The sequence below is a fragment of the Mytilus edulis genome, chromosome 8 (genome assembly GCF_963676685.1).
Source record: "Mytilus edulis chromosome 8, xbMytEdul2.2, whole genome shotgun sequence".
Lineage (NCBI taxonomy): Eukaryota > Metazoa > Mollusca > Bivalvia > Mytilida > Mytilidae > Mytilus > Mytilus edulis.
In genome coordinates, this window is record NC_092351.1 from 18,068,524 (window position 1) to 18,090,896 (window position 22,373).

The 22,373-nt window shown below is 31.8% G+C and overlaps 2 protein-coding genes across 5 annotated transcripts in view; both read left to right on the top strand.

The window, feature by feature from the left end:
* Positions 1-22,373, top strand: part of LOC139484982 (FHF complex subunit HOOK-interacting protein 1B-like) — a 626,211-nt gene that overhangs the window by 275,224 nt on the left and 328,614 nt on the right. The gene's annotated exons all lie outside the window — the stretch shown is intronic.
* Positions 1-22,373, top strand: part of LOC139484978 (uncharacterized) — a 131,245-nt gene that overhangs the window by 96,076 nt on the left and 12,796 nt on the right. Inside the window, exons 1-2 of one of the 2 annotated variants that reach the window (XM_071269043.1) lie at positions 6,307-6,468; positions 21,125-21,809. In XM_071269043.1, coding sequence (XP_071125144.1) covers positions 6,401-6,468; positions 21,125-21,809 — 753 coding nt within the window. In that variant the 5' untranslated portion in view covers positions 6,307-6,400. Of the gene's footprint in view, positions 1-6,306; positions 6,469-21,124; positions 21,810-22,373 lie in introns of those variants that run through there. The other variant, XM_071269044.1, reaches the window with a different exon arrangement.

A 22,373-nucleotide genomic window follows, 5' to 3' on the forward strand; every position in this document is an offset into this window, starting at 1 on the left:
ATCTATATTTTCTTTAATAAATTAGTAAATTAAATAATTTCTTATATATTGGCCGTACAGTGAACGGAACATTGCATTTAATCGTATCGTACCGGACCATACCTTCCAAAAATACACAGCTTTAGGAATTACTTTTATAACTCGCTCTCAATTGATGTCACCTATAATGCGGAACATAGTTATTAATAATTGACGACATAAATAGATTTTGCTAAATTCTCAGGTAACAATCTCAATGTTCATTCCCGATACCGATAATTTTGTGCAATTGTTAAGGCAATTTTAAAGACATATAACATTTAAATACTTCTTGCGTTTCTACAGAACGCGCACATTCACCTTAATTGTGTAAAATCTTTGAGATTCTCCATTTAGATAATGAACTGTACCGAACTATGTGTAATGGTTTGGAACAGTTGATAAATAATAGAAATGTAAATAGCAACGGTTGCTTTAAAATATGTAATTGTGTAGAACATGTCAAACATATTCAGTAGATGTATTTCATTTGTTTTTATTGTTTGGGTATGTTGTTAATTTATCCATTCTCTGTTTTATTAATAATGGGATTATTTTATTCTTCTACAATTAGTGATTAAAGTTTATCACTTGATAAAACTGTATTTAATTACACATTGTCCTTGCATTAAATATTAAGAGCATTACGTATCCAGTTATACGTATATCCAAATAACAAAAGTAAAAAAAAGAAACAACTAGCAACCAATTGACAATGGATGTTAAGATGCAAATATAAATAGGAATAAACAGACAAGAACAAATAAACAAAAATACAAGGTCTATTTTATACATGCCATTGCTAATTAACTATGAAATCATCGCTATACCTTTTCAAGAAAAAAATGTTGAGTTCAACCAGTCAACGAAATGGGACTTCAATATGGTTGACTTATTTCTTTCTTCACAATTGAACATACGAAGCACATGCGCGCGATCTCTAGCTAACGGTCAAATTGATAGTCTTATGAATACAAATTCAAATGAGGTTGTAGTATTGACATGCAAGCCAATAATACATCAGCTTTGTCTGGGACTATACAAATTAAATTAAACAAATGAACAAACTGTTATTAGATTAAACAAATTCCATATTTCTGCCTTAGTAAATCTTAAAAAAAAGATGATAACCATATCTTAGTATTTTTGCTAAATCTTTCTAAGCAAAAGTAATCAAGAAAATGTACTCCTCATAATGTTTACATAATGTGTTAAAAATGATATTTTTTAACGGAAATGACGGGAATACAACCGAAATGAAGAAGTGCAACGCTGATTTGCCTAATTAAGTAACATGTATCATCCATAAAAAAAACCAGTTTTCATACTTCTTATTCTTCTTTTACCATATACTAAAATAATCCAGAGAGAATTTCATTTGATGGCGTGAGTCCCGTAACTATAATATTTAATCATTTTTGTTTAAACGAAATAGCCGCTAAGTTGATTAGAAATAACTGGAATCGTTTAAGGGTTTGCCGGGGCTATTTTTAAAGAATATGGCTCTCAGCCAGCATAAAATAAGTTCAAAATTAGGGAAAAACAATTAAAGTAATACGTAAACTTCTACTAATGTTGACTTTATTTTGAATTAATGATTGCTTAATATGTAATTACAATTTACATTATGCATTTCGTAAGAATGACTTTATACAATGAATTCATTGGATAATTTTTCTTTACATTGAGAAGATTATTAGACTACAATTGAACAAAAAAGATTTGTTGAATATATGTAAACTGAAGGAGATATATGCTACACGTTCATTTGGTAACACTTTACGAAAGACTATGATACACTTTAATTGCAATACTCATATAAGAAGACCCTTTATCAGTACTGAACGAACAATGAGATGTAGAACAACGATCAAGAGTTGTTGACGTATTTTCTAAGCTGTGTTAAAAATTAATCTAGAGTTGTCTCTCTTTGTCTGTTGTTAATGATAATTCACAAATACCAAAATTAAAATACTACAGACTTTCTGTATATTATACTCATTTGTGTAGAGGTTCCATCCTCTGTATTTCATTTACAACTTATACAAAAACAATCCTTTTAATTAAACATACATTTTATTACACCAACTTGTATTTACATTTTCATTACTACAATATACATTTTTACTTTGTGGCATTACTTCTATAATATTTTGTTGAGGCGCCAGGGTGACTACCGATTACCTATACACAAGGACTATCAGCTGACCTATGTTGACATAGTGTCATAAAACCCCTGGTAGTTAAACACGGTTACACAACCACCTACCATGGGGAGTGACCGGGGAAAACACTCGTATTACCAATGCTCCAGTTATTAGTGCCCCACCTGTTGGCAGATAAGATGAGGTTGAGGAGGTCCCAGAGTCACCCATCTGTAGACCCCACCGTCACCACAAACCACATTTTCCAAACCTGCAAATTTTAGAACTTGTCAGGCCGAGTGAAATAATCCCCCAATCACTACCAGTCTCCCTGGACCGCCACATGGGAGCCCAAGTCAGCTACCAAATCTGACATGGGTTCTCACCTCCACAAAATTTTCATTATTGAATATTTGAAAAAGTTGATTTTGTTGTGCGTAGGAAAGACTCAACCCCCCCCCCCCCCTTGTATATTATTTAAGAAAATCTTATTTCCAGTTTGTGACAAATGAGTTCCATCTGTTCTCTATAAAGACACTTCACTTGCCCTAATGTTCTCGTGTAATATAGCTTTACCCTCGTTTTCTATAACAAAGATTTTGACCACTAAATTTCTCTTTTTCTGTTCTGTTCTATTATTGCACCCACATTCAAAGGTGCAAAATGCCAGTATCGCACTGTAGCATTGAAGACCATATTATAATAACCTTTTTAAAAAAAAGCCTGGCTACCTAGGGTAGACTATTTTACATTTTCAATTAAACCCTTCCCGGTCAATTCTAAATCTGTCAAATCATTAGCTCCACAGTGAATAATAATAAAATGAGGAGATGGTGAAAAATTTTTTTTTTTTGCAACAGTAGGGAGCGAGTCCAAATCTTAAAGAGACTATAGCTAGACAATAACAAGTGGAAACAAGGAGTTATCGTTCATAAACTCGGAACAGTAACTTATCAAGTCCAAGTTGGAGATTTAGTATGGAAGAGACATATTGATCAGATTCGTGAATTCGTACCGCAGGAAAACAAAGACATACCAAACATACTTGAAATTACCATATCTAACATTGACACTGAATTATTATTAGACTACAATTGTACAAAAAAGATTTCATGAATATATGTAAACTAAAGGAGATATAGGCTACACGTTCATTGGGTAACACTTTACTTAAGACTATGATACACTTTGTTCTAAAAATAGATCAAAGGTACCAGGATTATAGTTTAATACGCCAGACACTTGTTTCGTCTACATTAGACTCATCAGTGACGCTCATATCAAAATAGTTAAAAAGCCAAAAGTACAAAGTACAAAGTTTAAGAGTATTAAGGACCAAAAATTCCCAAAAAGTTGTGCCAAATCATCATGATATTCTGATGGAATTAGGTTTTGAAAAATTTAATGAGTAACTAGGACACTAAGGTGGCCATTGCCGAAAGTTTATTTTTAATTACACTGTGCATGTCTTTGTATTTGTCAACTTGTACCTTTTCTAACAAAATAAATATTTAAAATCATATTAACACCCTTCGTAAACCTTCATATAGATATAGGAAGATGTGGTAAGAGTGCCAATAAGACAACTCTCCATCCAAATAACAATTTGTAAAAGTAAACCTTTATAGGTCAATGTACGGTCTTTAACACGGAGACTTGGCTCACACCGAACAATTAGCTATAACGAAAGGGCCCCAAATTACTAGTGTAAAACCAATCAAACGCGAAAAACAACGGTCTAATCTTTATGAAAAACGAGAAACGAGAAACACGTATAAATTACATAAACAAACGAAAACTACTGTACATCAACTTCCTGACTTAGGACAGGTGCAAATATGTCTACCCATATTATAGCAACTAAATATGGAAAGTGCACTAAAATGACAACTAACAACTAAAAAAGGATCCATTTTCATTTTGAACTTTTTAAAAATTTCATATATATACAAATATTTCGAATAAAATCTAAAACAATAGATGAAAATTATGAGATCAATGTTAATGTCATAGTTTAAAATAGCAACCCTTTTTACATTGACCTTAATCCTGAATGCTTGGCGCAATTTTCTGTATACGTAAATATTAGTTAAATAACTTCAACGCATTCTCCTGATTGGTACATTATTTTTGACATACATGTACACTGGGGTAAAGCTGATGACCGTAACTGCATTCACGGTCATCCCAAGATGTCGGATGAAAAATTAGGTCAGTATCTGTATTGCCTGTTACAGTGTTTCTATATCATTTTCTTTACAAAGTATACATTGATACGATGTAATTTATAAAAGATTCACACGGAAATCACAAATTACTCCCGAAAAATGTTCAGGAAACGCGAAATTCAATTTGAAAAAATCGCTAAGATGTCCGTAAATCATTATCAAAATATTTTCAAGATGACCGTAACATAAAACAATGTTGACCGTGATTAGTAAACAGATGACCGTAACATAAAACAAGGATGACCGTGATTGGTAAACAGATGACCGTAACTTGTAAAAGATGACCGTAATTTGTAAAGATTGACTGTAATTTATAAAGGATGATCGTAACTTTTAAATGATGACCCTCAATTCTAAGAATATCCGTATTTGTATTCATAGCTTTTTGTTGTGTTTGTCTCAATAGGGGCTTAGTTAGCGGATATAAACATGTTTCATCAATTTATTTTTAACTATTTGCGGTATTTTGAGTTCATGACAATGATAGTAAATTGCAAACTTCTCGTAAATAATGAAATATTTATTGATAACGACTTTAAAATTTTAATACAAATTGACAGAGATACGACGAAAAGTTGAAGAAACAATAATGTGTCCCTCTACGGTGTCTCTAGTACATGCCTCATCTACACTATAATTTTCTATGTTCAGTGGATAGTTAAAATGGGGAAAAACTGTAATTTGGCATTATGATTAGAAAGATTATCATAGAAAACATGTGTACTAAGTTTCAAGTTGATTGGACTTCAACGTCATCAAAAACCTCCTCGACCAAAAACTTTAACCCGAGGTGGGACAGACGGACGAACGAGCAGACGTACGGACGAACAAACGAACGGACGCACAGACCAGAAAACATAATGCCCATGAATGGAGCATAAAAAACACGAATCAAACATATGAATATTCGGTAATCGAGCCTGTGTGTATGGTTCCAGAGGAAGCAGATTAAAATCTTAGTTTGTCTTTATATATGAATAACATTGCTGTATATACAAATTGACAAGGCTCCCCTCAGTGGTGGATCCAAGGGGGGGGGGGGGGGTCCGAGGTCCTTTTCTATTTACCGATCAGTGCATTTGAATGGGGAAACATAGTTTGAACCCCCTTTGTCCTGGGTTTGGACCCCCCTTTTTTGAAAATGGCTTAATTCGCCCCTGCCCCTAGTGATACGCTATACGCACAAGACTTTTTTAAGGATATATTTTGCTGGAGCTCGCCTTCACTAGTGTGGTCGTAGTATTTTAAAAACAGGTTATGTTATTTTACTTGCAAGACAAAATAGAAGACAAATCAAAGACGATATAATACCAATGGGTGTACATCCATTGGCATTTTTAAAAAAGTGCATTTATTATATGTCTTTACAAGGAATTCTAGAAATAAAAAAAAGATCTTTTGGCTTTTAGTTTTTTTTATTATACTTGTAAGGTGTCATTTAATCGCGCTTTTGTTGCATGTTTTCCCCACTGTTTCATGTGCATGTCTTGTTGTATGTTCATTTTAAAAAGTATACCCTCTACCGTAAAAAAAGATATGTATGGTGAACTTTGTATTTAAAGCACGTCACATTTTCTCCTACCTATAGGATAATACTCTCATGTAAATACGTTTTATATCAACACCATTAATAATTTGATACAAAAAAAGTAGTTATACAAATACGGATATTTCTTAGAATTGACGATCATCCTTTAAAAGTTACGGTCATCATTTAGAAATTACGGTCATCCTTTACAAATTACGGTCATCTTTTAACCAATTACGGTCACCCTTGTTATGAATTGCTGATTCTGTTACGGTCATCTCGATTGTGATTTACGGTCATCTTAGCGATTTTTTTAAATCGAATTTCCTGTTTCATGCACATTTCTCGGAAGTAATTTGTGATTTCCGTGTGAATCTTTTATAAATTTACATCGTATTAATGTCTCCTTTGTAAAGGAAATGATATAGCAACACTAACAGACAATACAGATACTGACCTATTTTTTCATCCGACATCTTGGGATGACAGTGAATGCAGTTACGGTCATCAGCTTTACCCCAGTGCATGTATACAACTCTCGACTAGAAAGGTAAGAATTAAAAATAAATCAACAAAAACATGCCATTTTAAGATCTTTATGTTATAAATAATTATCGTGTCTAATATTGTCTATGAAACGTTTTAATGCACCAATGCACTTTTGTTGATATGCATCCAATAATTGCATTTCAAAACCATAACTAAGTGATAATTTTATTAAAGCACTTCAAACATGAAGATTATATCTTGAGTAGTAGTGATGACTAAAGATTTTAAATGTGGTAGAGTTCACAAGAGAATGTCCACCATATCATTTTACCTGATGTGTTTAAACGAAAATATTTAACAGAAATGGCGGAAATACACATAAAATTGAAATTTGTTATCTAAATAATATACATGATTGAAATTGATACTGTTAGAGTTCTTTAATCTATTACTAATTAATATCTTAAAATTGTTTTTATATAGGCAACAACACTGGATTTATGGCTTTTGTACATCTATACTAAAAGTTAAGTCACACACTAACTATGAAACGAATTAATTAAGTGCGTTTGAGGCATATTAATGGTTTACCTGCAACTAGAATAGTCCAATAAAAAACTTTAAATGCAAAAATGTATAAAAAGTGTGTTGCACTTAACTGCAAGGTTTGAACAATAGACAGACAAAAGTAATCTGATGTTGAGCGTATCGTTACCACAGAAAGTGCATAAAATGTGCATGATTTCGCGATTTTTCTTTTTTTTTTTTAATTTGTTGTTAAAAATTGTCATTTTATAAAAATCAACAGAAGTTGAATGCTACTTGTAATGCACAGTAATTGAGAATTTGTCCTTGATATCATGTTACATAACATGTTTACCTTCATATTTATTTACGAAAATGGCCGGTGTACAAAACCCAACAAAATACAACACGTACACGTATAAGTTGCAAAAAATGACAAGAATCATAACAAGGGGTTCGTCGGGAAGAATTGCAAATGATAGCTATTGACCTCGCTGCTCAGCCGGTATGGATTAAGTAAACAAAATTAGAATACAAAGAATATATTCATAATTACTATTAATATTTACTTGGTTTTTAAATGAACAATCCTATAAAGAAATTAAAATTTTCATATGCATTTCGTAAGAATACAAAAGATTGATCGGAAAAGGATATTGGTATTGCGTTGATAAAACTATTATGCTTATATGATAGCAAGTGTTTGATAAAACTAGTGTGTTAATAAAGGGATGTGTAGGTAACATGTTCATTCGGCAGCAAAACCCATTCAATAGATATAACAAAACAGACAGTTTACCAGACCATAGCTTATGCTTTTTTCCCCCATTATAATGTTTAGGTGCATTTGGTATAGCAAACAGTAATGAGTAACTTTGACACTTGCGTGGTTGATGTCAAATCTTCTTTTTGAATCACATAGTCTAACTCCCTTTAAATCGTTTGGATTTGTCTATCTGTGTGTTTTTGTGAATTTAAGAATTAAACTAATATTCGTTCCCGTTATGAACCTCTTTATATCGACCCATAATTTAGCTAATGAAAATCAAAATAAACTTAAATTACACTGAATATATTTGTCTCTTTAAAGTTTCTAACATTTCATAAACACAAATATTGATTAAAGTAGATAAAAAGCAACAGAAAATATGTTATGCTTTTGATATATAATAGTTTCTAAGACCAACTTTATGTTACATTGGAAGCATATGAAAGCAATACATTGTTATCAAAGCAATAAAAAGATTGTAATTATATTTTTATGAATACTATTGAGTATCAGAAATATTAATATGGAGGAGTAAACAAGAGAACAGTAATGTCCTCCTAGTGAATTATGTGATTGAACCTAGATTTTTGTGGAAGTGGAAAGGCGTTCTATTCTTTACGTTATGTAAATTATTAAAACTAATACAGTTTTCAAATTGTATATATTTATTTAAAGTTATAATATGTTTTTCTTCATTTTCGTTAGAAACAAGCCACGTTGTTATTCAAATAAACAATGGGCTGCATGTGATTGACGTCATATTTGAAATAGAAACGTCTGGAAATCAATGCATTATATTTGTCAAGATTTGAAACTTCGCTTTCGCTATAAAGATATATTCAATCCTACCCATGTTAAAATAAGAAAAAAGCATGTCATGAAAGAATTTTGTTTTAACCATTAAAAAATGGCAATTAAGTATGGTGTTAAATGGGTGTTGCTAATTGATATATAATCATTCATACAAACAAAATTTTAGAGTTTCATATAATCATTTCGAAGACAAGACAAGACAAGACAAGACAATATTTTATTTGAGTCTCACCTCTTATAAAACATTTACATAATATTACAATTTCCAATATAAAACAAGAGCCACTCTAAAAAGAGTTATGAGAGACTATAAAAATGGTATATACATTACATATATATATATACATACATAAAACATAAAACAAATAAAAAGTATACAGATGTTAAGAGTAACATAAAACAAATTAAAAGTATACAAATGTTAAGAATATAATAAACATTTTCTTTTCAGTAAAATATCATAGCAGATTTTGGCAGTATAATAGTAAACATTTTCATCACTAAATAAAAATACAAATTTATCGTCATCTGACATACTATTAAAATCATGACAGAAAGAATTAGCATGACTAAACAACACAGCACGAAAATCTGCATATAGTGGACATTTCAAAATTACATGTTTCTCATCTTCAATGGTATCATTACAACTAAAACATATTCTTTCATTAATAGGTATGTTCTGATACCGGCCCGTTTCAATTTTTAGGGGCGCAACACCACAGCGAAATTTTGCAAAAGCACTTCTATATTTCCCTGCAATAGTTTTACAAATGTAATTTTCTACCTTAAATTCTGTTTTAAATAATTTATAAGTACGAAGTTTGGCATATTCATTCGAAACCAACTTATTATGCCATTCAGTTTTATATAAATCAATAGCTAAGCATTCTATATCCGTAATTACATTTTTAGTTAACAATATATCACAGTTACAATATGGTTCAAGATTATACTCTTTAAACTTAGTCATCACTCTGAAGCACCAGTTTTTAATTGGCTTATTTCCATACTTATATGACCACATAAATACTCTTTTGTTCAATCTATCATTGTCCATTTTACAAAATCTGGACCATAATCTAAAAACAGCTGTCCATTGCTTTACATTGCATGGAATCCAGCCCATATCACCATACAGAGATAAGTTTGGTGTATACTTTCCTACACCCATAAAAAATCTCATCGCTCTGTTTTTAACGGCATTTATGCAAGAGAATTCTCTTGTTCCCCATATTGAAGCACCATAATCGATGACTGACCATACAAGTGTGTCAAAAAGCTTTGTATAAGTAGAGTAACAAAAACCACCATTTGATTTACATTTTGCGATCAATAACCCAAGAGCTCTACTTGCCGACTTGGCAATAGCTTTTGCCATTAAATCATAATTTAAAAATTCTGTAAGATGTAAACCAAGGTAAGTATATTGTATTACAATTTCAATATTATCATTACCCAGCATAAATGTAGAAATAGACCTTGGACAAGAAGGTGGTCTAAAATGAATAATCTTAGATTTACTCATATTAACACTAATATCATTTTTATGACACCACATATGTAAAACATTTAAGAGCATCTGTAGGTCTGATTCATTTTCAGCAAGTAAAACAATATCATCAGCATAGAGCAAAATACATATTTTCTCTTCCTCTATCGGAATACCAACATTTAAACTTTTAACTTCATTTACTAAATTATTAATAAAAATATTGAATAAAATGGGCGATAACACACACCCTTGTTTTAAACCACATTGAACATCAAACCATTGGGTTAAATTCCCATTAACTTTCACACATGACTGTACTTTATGATATAAAGATTTTAAAGCATTCAACATTTTACTACTAATTCCTATTGACTCAAGTTTACAAAATAATAAAAATCTGTTTACAGTATCATATGCTTTTTTGAAATCAATAAAAGCTGCAAAAGTTGACATTTTACACATTTTTCTTGTTTCAATAATACTTGTAATTGTTGACAAATGATCAATAGTACTACGATTAGATCTAAACCCATTTTGTTCATCATGTATAAAATTTAGCTCATCAAGTTTTACAGTTAATCTTGAATTCAGTACTCCGCAATACAGTTTATATGAAGTTGGCGCCAATGTTATTCCTCTGTAAGACATCGGGTCCCGAGGGTCGGAAGTCGAACTCTTCGGTATCGGGGTGATTATTCCTCTACTCCATAGCTCCGGTATCATTCCTGTATTATAACAAATGTTGAACACTTGAGTAAGGGCGTTTATAGCTGTCTGATTTTTATACATCTCCATCGGAATTTCATCACAACCAGGAGATTTTCCCGCTTTTGACACTTTTAAAATATTAACAACTTCTTCATTGGTTATTTCACTATCAAGGATATCATCGGTTATTATGCAACTGTTAACATCTTTTTCGGTAGTTTCATATACATTTCCAGAATTTAACATATTTGAAAAATCACATTTCCATTTATCTAAAACAATTTTTGGATCGGTACATATTGTATTATCTTCCAGTTTCACTTCCATTGGAATACTTTGCCTGTTGTTTCCTACTCCAATTTTCCCGATTTTCCTCCAAAATTCTTTTGGATTATCTTCTAAATTCTTTAATTCATCTTGCATACTATACCAGTATTGGCGTTTGGAACGTTGACACGCTTTATCGAAATGTTTCCTCTTTTGGACATAATTATGACGTAACGTACTTTTATTACCGGTTGCTTTAATCCATATTTTTTCGGCACTACAAACACAATTCCATAAAACGGTTAGTTCTTCATTCCACCATGGTTTTTTGCATCTACGGCGTTTGTTATTAAATCCATCCGTAATATATGTTTTACATGAAAGTTTACTTGACATCTCTGATTTTACAACTTTAACAAATTCACAATACATCTGGTCTAAATCGACTTGTGACTTATTTGAGTTTTCAAGGTCTAAAATAAGTTTGTTTAAGTCACGAATAGCTTCCGAATTTAATAGAAAGTCCTGAGGTATGTTTTGTCTGTCGTACTTCGTCTTAACAGATTGTTTGGTATTTTCACGTGTTATTTCAGTCACTAAAAAGTCTAGTGACATCTCCCATGATAACATGGAATGATCTGGAACAATTCCTTTTAAGTCATATTTTCCGATACCATTTACAGTGTCGACTAAAGTACTTGCACGACTTACACTAAACTTTTCAAAATTTTGTAACTTTTCGTAAGGTACTATACAATAATCTACTACACTAGATCCTCGAGTAGATACGTACGTAAAGTCGTTTTGAATCGTATTTCGTCCATTAAGTATACAACAGCTTATATCAGATAGAAAATCGCAAAATATGCTTCCATACGTATTACATTTAAAATCAACTACATTTCGTTCTGGTAAGGAATCTACGCCTGGTATATAGTCTAGCATATCACCACATCGGCTATTCCAATCTCCACATAGATAAAACATATTTTCATTAGGAATTGTATAAATATCACCGATAATATTGTCAAAAAATTCTTGTGCGTTTACAGCTCTAGTAGAGTTCTCTGGTGGCAAATACACCACGCAAACATAAAAACAGTTTTGGACACAGTTTTTTTCAGTAAATCGAATCCACATGATTCCATCTTTACTGCTTTCGACAATTTCTATTAAAAACTGGTCAGCAAAATCGTTCCGGACTAAAACACCAACTCCACCCGATCCACATTTCGCACGTTTGTGTATGTTATTTCGGTTATGGCCAAACCATTGATATCCATTCATTACAATAGAATCATTTCCTCTTAAGTGTGTTTCCGCCAGTCCAACTATATGCAGATTACAGTGTGCGATAATATCGGTTAAAAGGTTAAATTTATCCCGTTTACAATCAGTATTCCAGCCATTTAAGTTCCAAAACCCACATTTAACCTAATATCCTCTTCGTTTACCATTTCGACCTCTGACGCCACCATTTCTACCACGTCCAGAATTATTATTTGCTGGTTGTGTTCTTGATTGTCCATTCCCTTGATTGCCATCGCTTTTACCGGCTACGACAGGACTTTTCTCCCTAGACACACGATTATCATATGATGTTGGACAAACCCTTGTTCCTCTCATTTCTAGCTTATTCATGCCGATTGCTTTCACTATATTGCGCAAGTTGTTGTTCATTAGCCTCTGTGCTTTCGGTATATCGTTTTCGATAAAAACGTCCTGGAAATTTCTCGACTGTTTCAGCTCTCTTTTCTTTTCCATCACTTGCGCATACTTCTAATACAATCCCATCGACATATATATTGTACATATATAACATGATATTATATAAATCCTTTGTATAATATATTTGACTTTGGGATTGCATTAGAAGTGTGTACATGCTTATGAATAGAGAAACAAAAACAGCATAAACTGTATTATGTAACTATCAAAATAAATAGCTGAAATGAACTAGATATGAAATAATGAAAAATTCTCTTCTTGGACAACCCTGATGGTCAGGAAAATTTGATAAAAAAAGAAGCACACTAGCGCCTACCTACATTCAAAATGTAGTCATTACAACTATATTTGAAATATAATAAAATAATGTAGAAACAAGCAATCCAACCCCATTGAGAGATAAACCTCTCCAGAGTCATATTTAGACAGTATATGAGATAAATCTTCTGAAAATGAAATACAAAAACACTGTTTTCTGTGTATAAATACAATCAGCAAACAAATTATATTGTATTCCTGTGATAAGTCACACGATCAGTCAAACATTAGTGCAATGACATTTTTCGCTTAACCGGAAAAAGTGATGACATTTTTTTATGTAGCCTTTTTTTTAAGAATACGATTTTTCCAAGAAAAATCATTTTTCCAAGTAATTTCTTTCTCTACATATAACGTGTTATCATTTTATTTGGTTTAAAGATCCTATTTTATCAAATTTTGTTATAGCAGTTTTAATAAAGATCTTGAATATTCCTCTTTACAGAATATTTAAATAAAATGTTAGCTAAAAAGAAAAAACGCCGATAAACTTATTACAAAGCTAAACTTTTATACATGTAGATTTAATCAACATACACCATATCTATTTATTACTGTATATAATTGATCAATGTTCAACTATCAATTCTACAGATTTTTTCTATATGGTCTTTGACATTGAACAAAACCCGGAAATCGGAATTTAAAAAAAGTTACTTTAAGAATGAGTCCATCTAATTGTAATGAGGATTATTTGTTTTTGAATATTATCAATTCAATTCAACTAAATGTTTCTTTTATCATAAGTTTTTTGACAATGAAGGAATATTTACAAATTCTTTCATCTGTAGGATATTGTTTCACATCTGCTTAGTTCTATTATTAAAATGTGAACAATTATACGGAACTTGGTTAGTAGTTGAAGTTTTGCATATCCTTAGTTGAATTATAATATGATATGGTTTAAATTTCGTTTATTATAAGGAATGATGATTTGACCGTTGTCCATGTTAAGAAAATTTATTAGTATTATATTTTCACCTTTATCTCGTACTGATTTTCATTTTCATTTCTAGTGAGTTTTTGTTTGTCAAAATCAACATATACATCCTTATCAAGTTCCAATTTAGAAAATGTTTTATTAGCAAAAGTGTACCTCCAACATACATAATTTATATATCTATATTAAAACCTTGATAAAAAAGGATACATAGATAAGCTTATACATGTAGCTTTACATAATTCATAAATTTCAAAATAAGGATTTCCTGTGCTCACAAGTTAACACTTTATAATATTTCAAAAGTATACTTCGTTTTACACTATTGAAATCTGTTGTTAAAAGAAAATCGTAACGACATGAGTGCAGAATTAAAGAAACTTTTCCACCATGGTTACTTACTGTATTCACGAGGGGTATGGTTGTCTGCGAGAGAACGTTCTGTGCTGGTGATTTGGTCCTGTCAGGTGCTGGTGGGTCCTGATTCTGTGCTGGTGGGTTTGTTTACATTGTATCAGAACGGCAATAAAACGACTGTTTTGTTGTTTAATTTTTCTCTGATGCGTCATAAGTACCATGCAAAGTATATTACAACAATATTATATTGCAAAAGTCGTGCAAGCTCGTTAAACTGAATTGTCCTGACGCTGTGCTGGTGATAAGAAAAACGGTCCTGGTTCTGTGCTCCTATGTCCTGGTTCTGTGCCTTTATATTTTAGTTAAAAGTGGCATATATTCAAGATCATTGATGCTGTGCTGTTATTGACTAATTAACTGTTGTCTGCTTTCTTGAAATTGACATTGTTGTGAATCTGTTTACTGTTATTATGAGAGAAAAAAATACCCCTATTTTTTTTATTTTTTTTTTTAATCAACTGTAATCTTATTTATTGGCCTGTTAATGGAACCCTTCTTGCCCCCTTTTAAGATAAGAAAATATGTTTACTACGATTTTCGGGATTACTATCATTTTGCAAGATCACCAAAATACGTTGTAATTTTTACAATACTTATATATAAAGTAGATGATGTGTATGTTTGTTGTCAATGGACCCCACAAGAAACCAAAGGAAGTATGTGTTAACAACCATACGTCATCGTATGACCTTCAACAATAACCCATAAAATAAAAATGTAAAAGGTTTTGCATAAAAATGGAGGGCAAAATTTTTTTTCTTTTTTTACATAAATAAGGCCGTTAGTTTTCTCGTTTGAATTGTTTTACAGTGTCTTATCGGGGCCTTTTATAGCTGACTATGCGGTATGGGCTTTGCTCATTGTTGCAAAAAGATCTTTTCTGAAATTACTTGACCAAATATTACCAAATGATTTTTCAAGAGTGAATCTAGGAAAAACAATATTCATCAACAAACATGACCACTGTCTGTTAAAATGTATTCGAGTTTTTAGTTACAGCCGATTCCATTGAGTATGTAGGCAAAGGTAATATCTTTGGTTAGCTTTCTTGTTAGCTAAACCGTGAAGTCATTGTTAGGTAAGGTATACTACGCTCCTTTCGAAGTAGCCTGGTCCAACAGACAGAAGATGTGTCATTTGTCGGACTAGTCTACTCTTAAAGTAGGGTAGTTTACATAACCTAACAATGACTTTTCTGTTCAGCAAGCAAGATAACCAAATATATTCCCTTTGTCTACACACTCATTGAAATCGGCTTTAATGTTGCAAAAGTTCAAGCAATTAGGGCAAAACTTACCGAGTAAAAGAAATCAAAAGGCTGATATGTATCTACCTTGTACATTTCAGAAAATTCAGATCAGATAACGAAACTTGGTCCAGCAACATTTATAAGCAATTTAAGATGTTGACCCCACAGTTTTCATTCACCACAAATATTCTCGTTACAACGAGTCATTTTAAATACAAAAATACCAGTTGCAGCCTTTTGTTTATCTATTAATGTATGTACATGGATAAAGTTATGAAAGGCAGCAGGGTCACCAGGGTGAGGAGTCCATGTCATCTGAAATAAATGCTCAGCATAGATCTAGAAAGCGACAGATAATCATGACATTAAAAAAACTCTCTTCTTTTCGACTTTTTTCGAACAAATTGACACATAAAAAGAATTATATAGTAATGTGGAATTTTTAACTTGTGTTCAATTCATTGGTTACATCTTTTACTAGGATAACAATCCTGTCAAGTATGAGCTGGGTAAAATATTTCAGAAAAGAAGATAGAAATGTGAAAGTTTCCGTGCGTCAGGTCCAACAGCATACGAACAGCTAACATGCCTCGTCAGGGTGGAAGCTAAAAAGTCCACGAAAATTTTATTTAAAACCTTTATTCGTTCTAACAAAGTTATTGAGATTTTGTTGAGGATTTAATCATCTACGACAACAAGAATTTTTTAGAATTTACAGCTCTTCTATAAATATATGCAAAGCAAACTATTGATCAAATTGCTTGCTATGATTGTTTGGATGTTTGTAAACGACAGGTAAGTAGTCTGTTTACTATATACTAGAATTTGTTTGGACAATAAACATTAACTTCAATTCCTGTCAGTTTGTATTTGTTCAATCAAATCCCAGTATGTATTGAAACTCCGCCTACCTATTGTTTGAAAACATCCAAGCAAACATAGCAAGCAAGTCAATCAAAGTTTTTCTTTGTATGCTTTTACAGAAGAGCTGTACTATATAATGCAAAGAAGCGTTTAAGTATTTCGCCAAAAAATACTATCAATTTCTTTTTGTCCTATGTAAACTTCCGTACCATTTCCTTCCATTCACGATCATTAAATTGAACTGTAAAATATTTCTTGGTACCTTCTTAATTCATTTATAAGTCTTATGTAAGTATAATTATGACAATAACTGTTGTGAGCACAAGATTCACTGCACACTTTTAAAGTTCTGCTTCATCAAGCATTAAAATGTGAACTTAAGTTTTGAGACTTTTTTAATCGACACGATTGGGATTTTTGTATATGAGAACATGGTTTATCTATTAGTTGAAAATGCGGCTTTGAACTAGCTTTCAGTACCTGTGAACATTCGTTGTTCAATAATGTGTGTCTTTGTGTTATTATTTAATGTGATAAATTGTTGTGTTGGTACAAAGTAAAATCACACACTGTAACAATGAAGGATGAAATGAGGAGGGTTGGTTGGGTGGAAGTGGGGAGGGGTATGCGGAGCGCTAACAAACATGTCTATGCGGCATGGGCTTTGATCATTGTTGAAGCATCAATGAAAGGGGCATTTAATCTATAATACTAAAATTACGAGGTCCAATTTGTCAGCCGTCATCACGTAAAAACGACGAATCAAAGAATTCAACTTTATATATAACTAATATAGTACAAAGGTGTAGATTAAAAATTACACCAATCCAGGCCCTTTTGTTTTCCACGTAATTAATATTGCCAATAATTAAGAAGTTCCGGGTCGAGTCCGATACCGATACCAATAGTATATTCACCTGTTACCGATTACCTTATCTGTACGTTCCGCATCTGACAGGCGCACCACCAAACGGTGTATTCAGAATTAATATGCTATATGTATTACACGGGTCATAATCACAGCGTTGACACTACTTAATTGTCAAATTGTTACCTATTGTAGTATTTTAATTAGTTAAACTTTCTAAGATAACAATACGAATCTATAATATTAAAATAACGAGGTCCAATTTGTCAGCCGTCATCAAGTAAAAACGACGAATAAAAAAAATCAACTTTATATATAACTTATATTGTACAAAGGTGTAGATTAAAAATTACACCACTCCAGGCCCTTTTGTTTTCCACGTAATTAATATTGCCAATAATTAAGAAGTTCCGGGTCGAGTCCGATACCGATACCAATAGTATATTCACCTGTTACCGATTACCTTATCTGTACGTTCCGCATCTGACAGGCGCACCACCAAACGGTGTATTCAGGATTAATATGCTATATAGTAGTACACGTGTCATAATCACAGGGTTGACACTACTCAACTGTCAAATTGTTACCTATTGTAGTATTTTAATCAGTTAGACTTTCTATGATAACGATACGAATACTAAAAATCTGGACTAAAGTAAGGCGTATAGGTACAGTTTTCAATTTGTTAGCGGGCATGACGTAAAACAGCGAATCAAAGAATTCAATATTTATAACTAATATACAATGCTGTTGATTAAAAAATACTCCATTCCAGGACCTTTTGTTTTCCAAATAATTAATATTATCAATAATTTGATAAGTTCCAGTTCGACGGGTTCAAACAGAAAGATTTGAAAGCAGAGAAAACTGTGTATCTTATAATCAGCATGACTTTATCAGATGACAATACTAATACTAAAATAAGGCTTGCGCATAGTTATATACTTTAATTCAGTCACGGATCCGCGATATACGGGTGTGTTCTAGTATCTTAATAAAAATATTCTTATTTTAGATACTATATATTGTTATCTTATATTGGACGAAAGATGTTGCCCTTTTATGTAATTATGTAATACAAGTTACGATCATTTGAAAACACATATTAAACAGCCAAATGGATGCACAAGAGCTAAAATATGAGTCATAGATCCTATTGACAACAATTATCTGCCCAATTTTATTGATTATGTAACATTTGTTTCAAATATGACCAACTTCTTATCCAAAATCACCAGCACCGTATCAGGACCCACCAGCACAATGACAGAACCCACCAGCACAGTATCAGGACATGAATAAATTGAGAAAATGCTTAATTTCAATACATTGCAATGTTTTTTTCACAAAATAGTTTTGTCGTGTGGATTACTGTATAGAAAGCGGACTCTATGAGCATTTTTGTTTTATTTTTTCACTTCTAGATTTTCTGAAAATGAGCATTTTTGTCATACGCTTACTGAAACAGTTTAGAGGGTCAACTTGTTAATGGTTTATATATGAACCCATAAGAAACAAAATTGAAAAATCTCAACTGTTTTCTTCCATTTTTTATGAGTGAAAACGTCTAAAATCATCATTTTCGTCTTTGTTTACATTTTTTCATTGATCACCAGCACCCGTCAGGACCGAATCACCAGCACAGAACGTTCTCTCGCAGGACAACCATACCCACCGTGGTATTGCTAAATTAAAGATTTGTAGATGATTGATTACTCAATGGTAGTAGAAGGTTGAATATACAACATGTAATTCATGAAACAAAACTTTATAACATATGAAATGTAAATAATTTACAATCAATTTGATAAATAGAATCGAAGTACATTCTATTGATGTTTATCGAAGTGCATTTTATTGATGTTGATCGAAGTGCATTCTATTGTTTGTCTTTTTCATTTTTAGCCTTGGCGTTGTCAGTTTATTTTCAATTTATGAGTTTGACTGTCCCTCTGGTATCTTTGGTCCCTCTTCTATTGATGTTTATCAAAGCACATTCTATTGAGGTATATCAAAAGGCAGTATTTAATATAAATAATAAAAAAAAGGAGATCTGGTATAATTGACAAATAGACAGCATGTCACAAGAGATCAAATGACACAGAAATTTACAACCATAGGTCACTGTACCACCTTTAACAAAGAGCATAGCAAATATCCAGTTTTCAGCTATTAAAGGCCCTGAAAAGACAAATGTAAAAAGAAATCAAACAAGCTTACTAACGACCTAACTTATGTACAAAAAAAGGATGTAAAGCAGATACGTAACACACCAACAAACGAAAACCACTAAGTTACAGGCTCCAGACTTGAAAGGTGCACAAACATACATCATGAAGCGATGTTTATAACGAAAGCTTGATCCCAACCATATCATAACCTGGGAAAAAGTAGTATAATAGTACAACATAAGAACAAACTAAGAAAATCAGTTAAACAGAGTACAGATCTGAGAGTACTCGCAGTTACTACAGCTATTTCAAAGCCAAAACAACTAATAAACAAATCATACATCTAAGACTAAATTGTCAATCAGTACACATTCTACATCCAATTGGTTAAGTTTAAAGACGTCACAAACAGTCATAAAAAAGTACGCCTTTGTACAATGCCAATGTACAGGTATCGACATATTGTTGATTCATAAAAGTGCATATGTATATGATAATATTGTTTAATTTGCTTTAAATTTACTGGTTAATATTACAAAATTTACAAAAATCAGCTTAAAACAAAATAAATCATTATTCAAAGATCTAATCACAGTGTTGTAATGTGTAACCTATATGAACAAAACAATTAGTTAACTTGAAGAATCGATAAGTTTACCAGGAACATTTCTATCTGGGCACGGTAAACGACATCTCTGTAAGAATGAAAATGTGCTATACCGTTTGAATTAAGTATTTTACAGATACAAGAAAACTTCAAAACTGAATCTTTATATATAAGTAAGAATTTAGTAAAAGTTTGAAGTACTTTGAGGTAACGAAATCCCTAATTACTATAGATTTTAGATTTTATTTTATTTAAAGTACAACCTGATACATGAAATTACAATTACATTTCAATACATTAGCAATGGTATACCATATCAGCCAGCCTTTAGAGGCTTATGAAGCACTAACGATATTCATACAAGATTATAAACATACAAAGAATATATATTAACTCGATTATTTATTCTGAGATCTGAGGTTGTTTTAAGTTTTTATAAAAATATTTCTCTCTTTTTTTTTTGTGTTGTTCTTTTACATCATTGCATAAGTGGTGGTTTTAATATGTTAATTGTGAAATTCTCATTTAAAACAGATCTGTAATATAAATATGTATAATTTGTAAACATTTTAAGCTGGAATTGCTTCCCTTAAATCAAGAGCAAAAATAATTTAAATGATGAATTCAATTAAAGTATGCATAAAATTTTTCTGTATGTGTTCAGTACTAGCTGCTGTTTGCACTATATTACCAGAAATACAACAGTGCGCCATGCGCCTATAGGAATACATACAACCTTTCGTCAAACTGTGTTGCTGTTTATCTTAAAAATTATGGTATATGTTTATCAGAAAATGAACAAAATCAGATACATGTATTACATTAAATATTTAATTTAGTACTTGAAAACGAAATAGACTTGACGATGACAGGGAAAGTCCATTCAAAATGCAAGATGATATCTTAGATTGTGTTTTTTTAATCAAAGTTAAGTACCATTAAAAGTTTATCTTAAGTATGTGTTTATGTTTTTTTTAGAAATGAAGATATGGAACAGCAAGAGCGAGAAAATTTTTATCGACATTCCACACTGATCGTAGATGATACAAATGAAGTTTTCCAGGGATTAGTTGATCTGCATTTAACTAATGAAAGCCTCAACCTTATCCAGTTCATCGAAAATAATCAGCATGACATTTATCATCTCTGTTATAACAACATCACCTGCTGTTCATGTCCAACCAAGGCAAAAAAACCAATAGGTTCCCCACCGAGTAGAATTCTACATCCCTCTCAGTTAGACATTCTTTTCGATATCAATAAAAAGCACCCAAACCACAACGCTCATAATCGGGCAAAGCATTGCTGCTGTCCCGTTAGTACTAAATTAAAACGGGATGATCTTGACCTAACACTTGCAAGATGTTTATTAGTAAACTTCTCTAATGTTGTACCGGATCATTCCAAAGAAAGATATTCGCTGGAGAAATTAATCAAGTTTAGAAACAACACGTATGGTCATGCAACGAAAGGAACAGTCTCCAATAAAGAGTACTGCGATAATAGGGAAGAAATTGAAGCATGCATTATGATTCTCGCTAAAACATGTGGAAGAGAAGAGGATTTTAGGCAGAAATTAAAAGATGCTAAAGTCAGAACTTTAGACGAAACAATATGTAGACAGCTCCAAACATCACTTTTGCTTTCTGCCCAGAGAGAGACGGTAATAATTTAACTATTCAGAGATTTTGGTTTACACGTAAGCCAAACACACATATACATGTACAGTTTATACAATCATTATACAATCATCTTTTGAATAAAAGAGGGACGAAAGATACCAAAGGCACAGTCAAACTCATAAATCGAAAATAAACCGACAACGCCATAGCTAAAAATGAAAAAGACAAACAGACAAACAATAGTACAAATGACACAACATAGAAAACTTAAGAATAAACAACACGAACCCCACCAAAATTAATAATATGTTACGTTATTTAATTTGACGAAAATAAATAAGATTTTTTTTGGTACTAATTGGAACGAATATTAGAAAAGTAAATGCTTGTACCAAGATACACAATATGTGTATCTCACATATATACTATTAGAGGTCTATAGGAATTCATTCGAGCAGCAACTACAACCATACACAGTCGGAAATATTGTGATATGTAGCAAGAATGTAAAGTTTTATACTTTCTAAATTTGTCTTTATACTTTTTTTCACAGAAACGCACTGATGCGAATTAAAAAAGACTCTGTGTTTCAACACTTGCCCAAT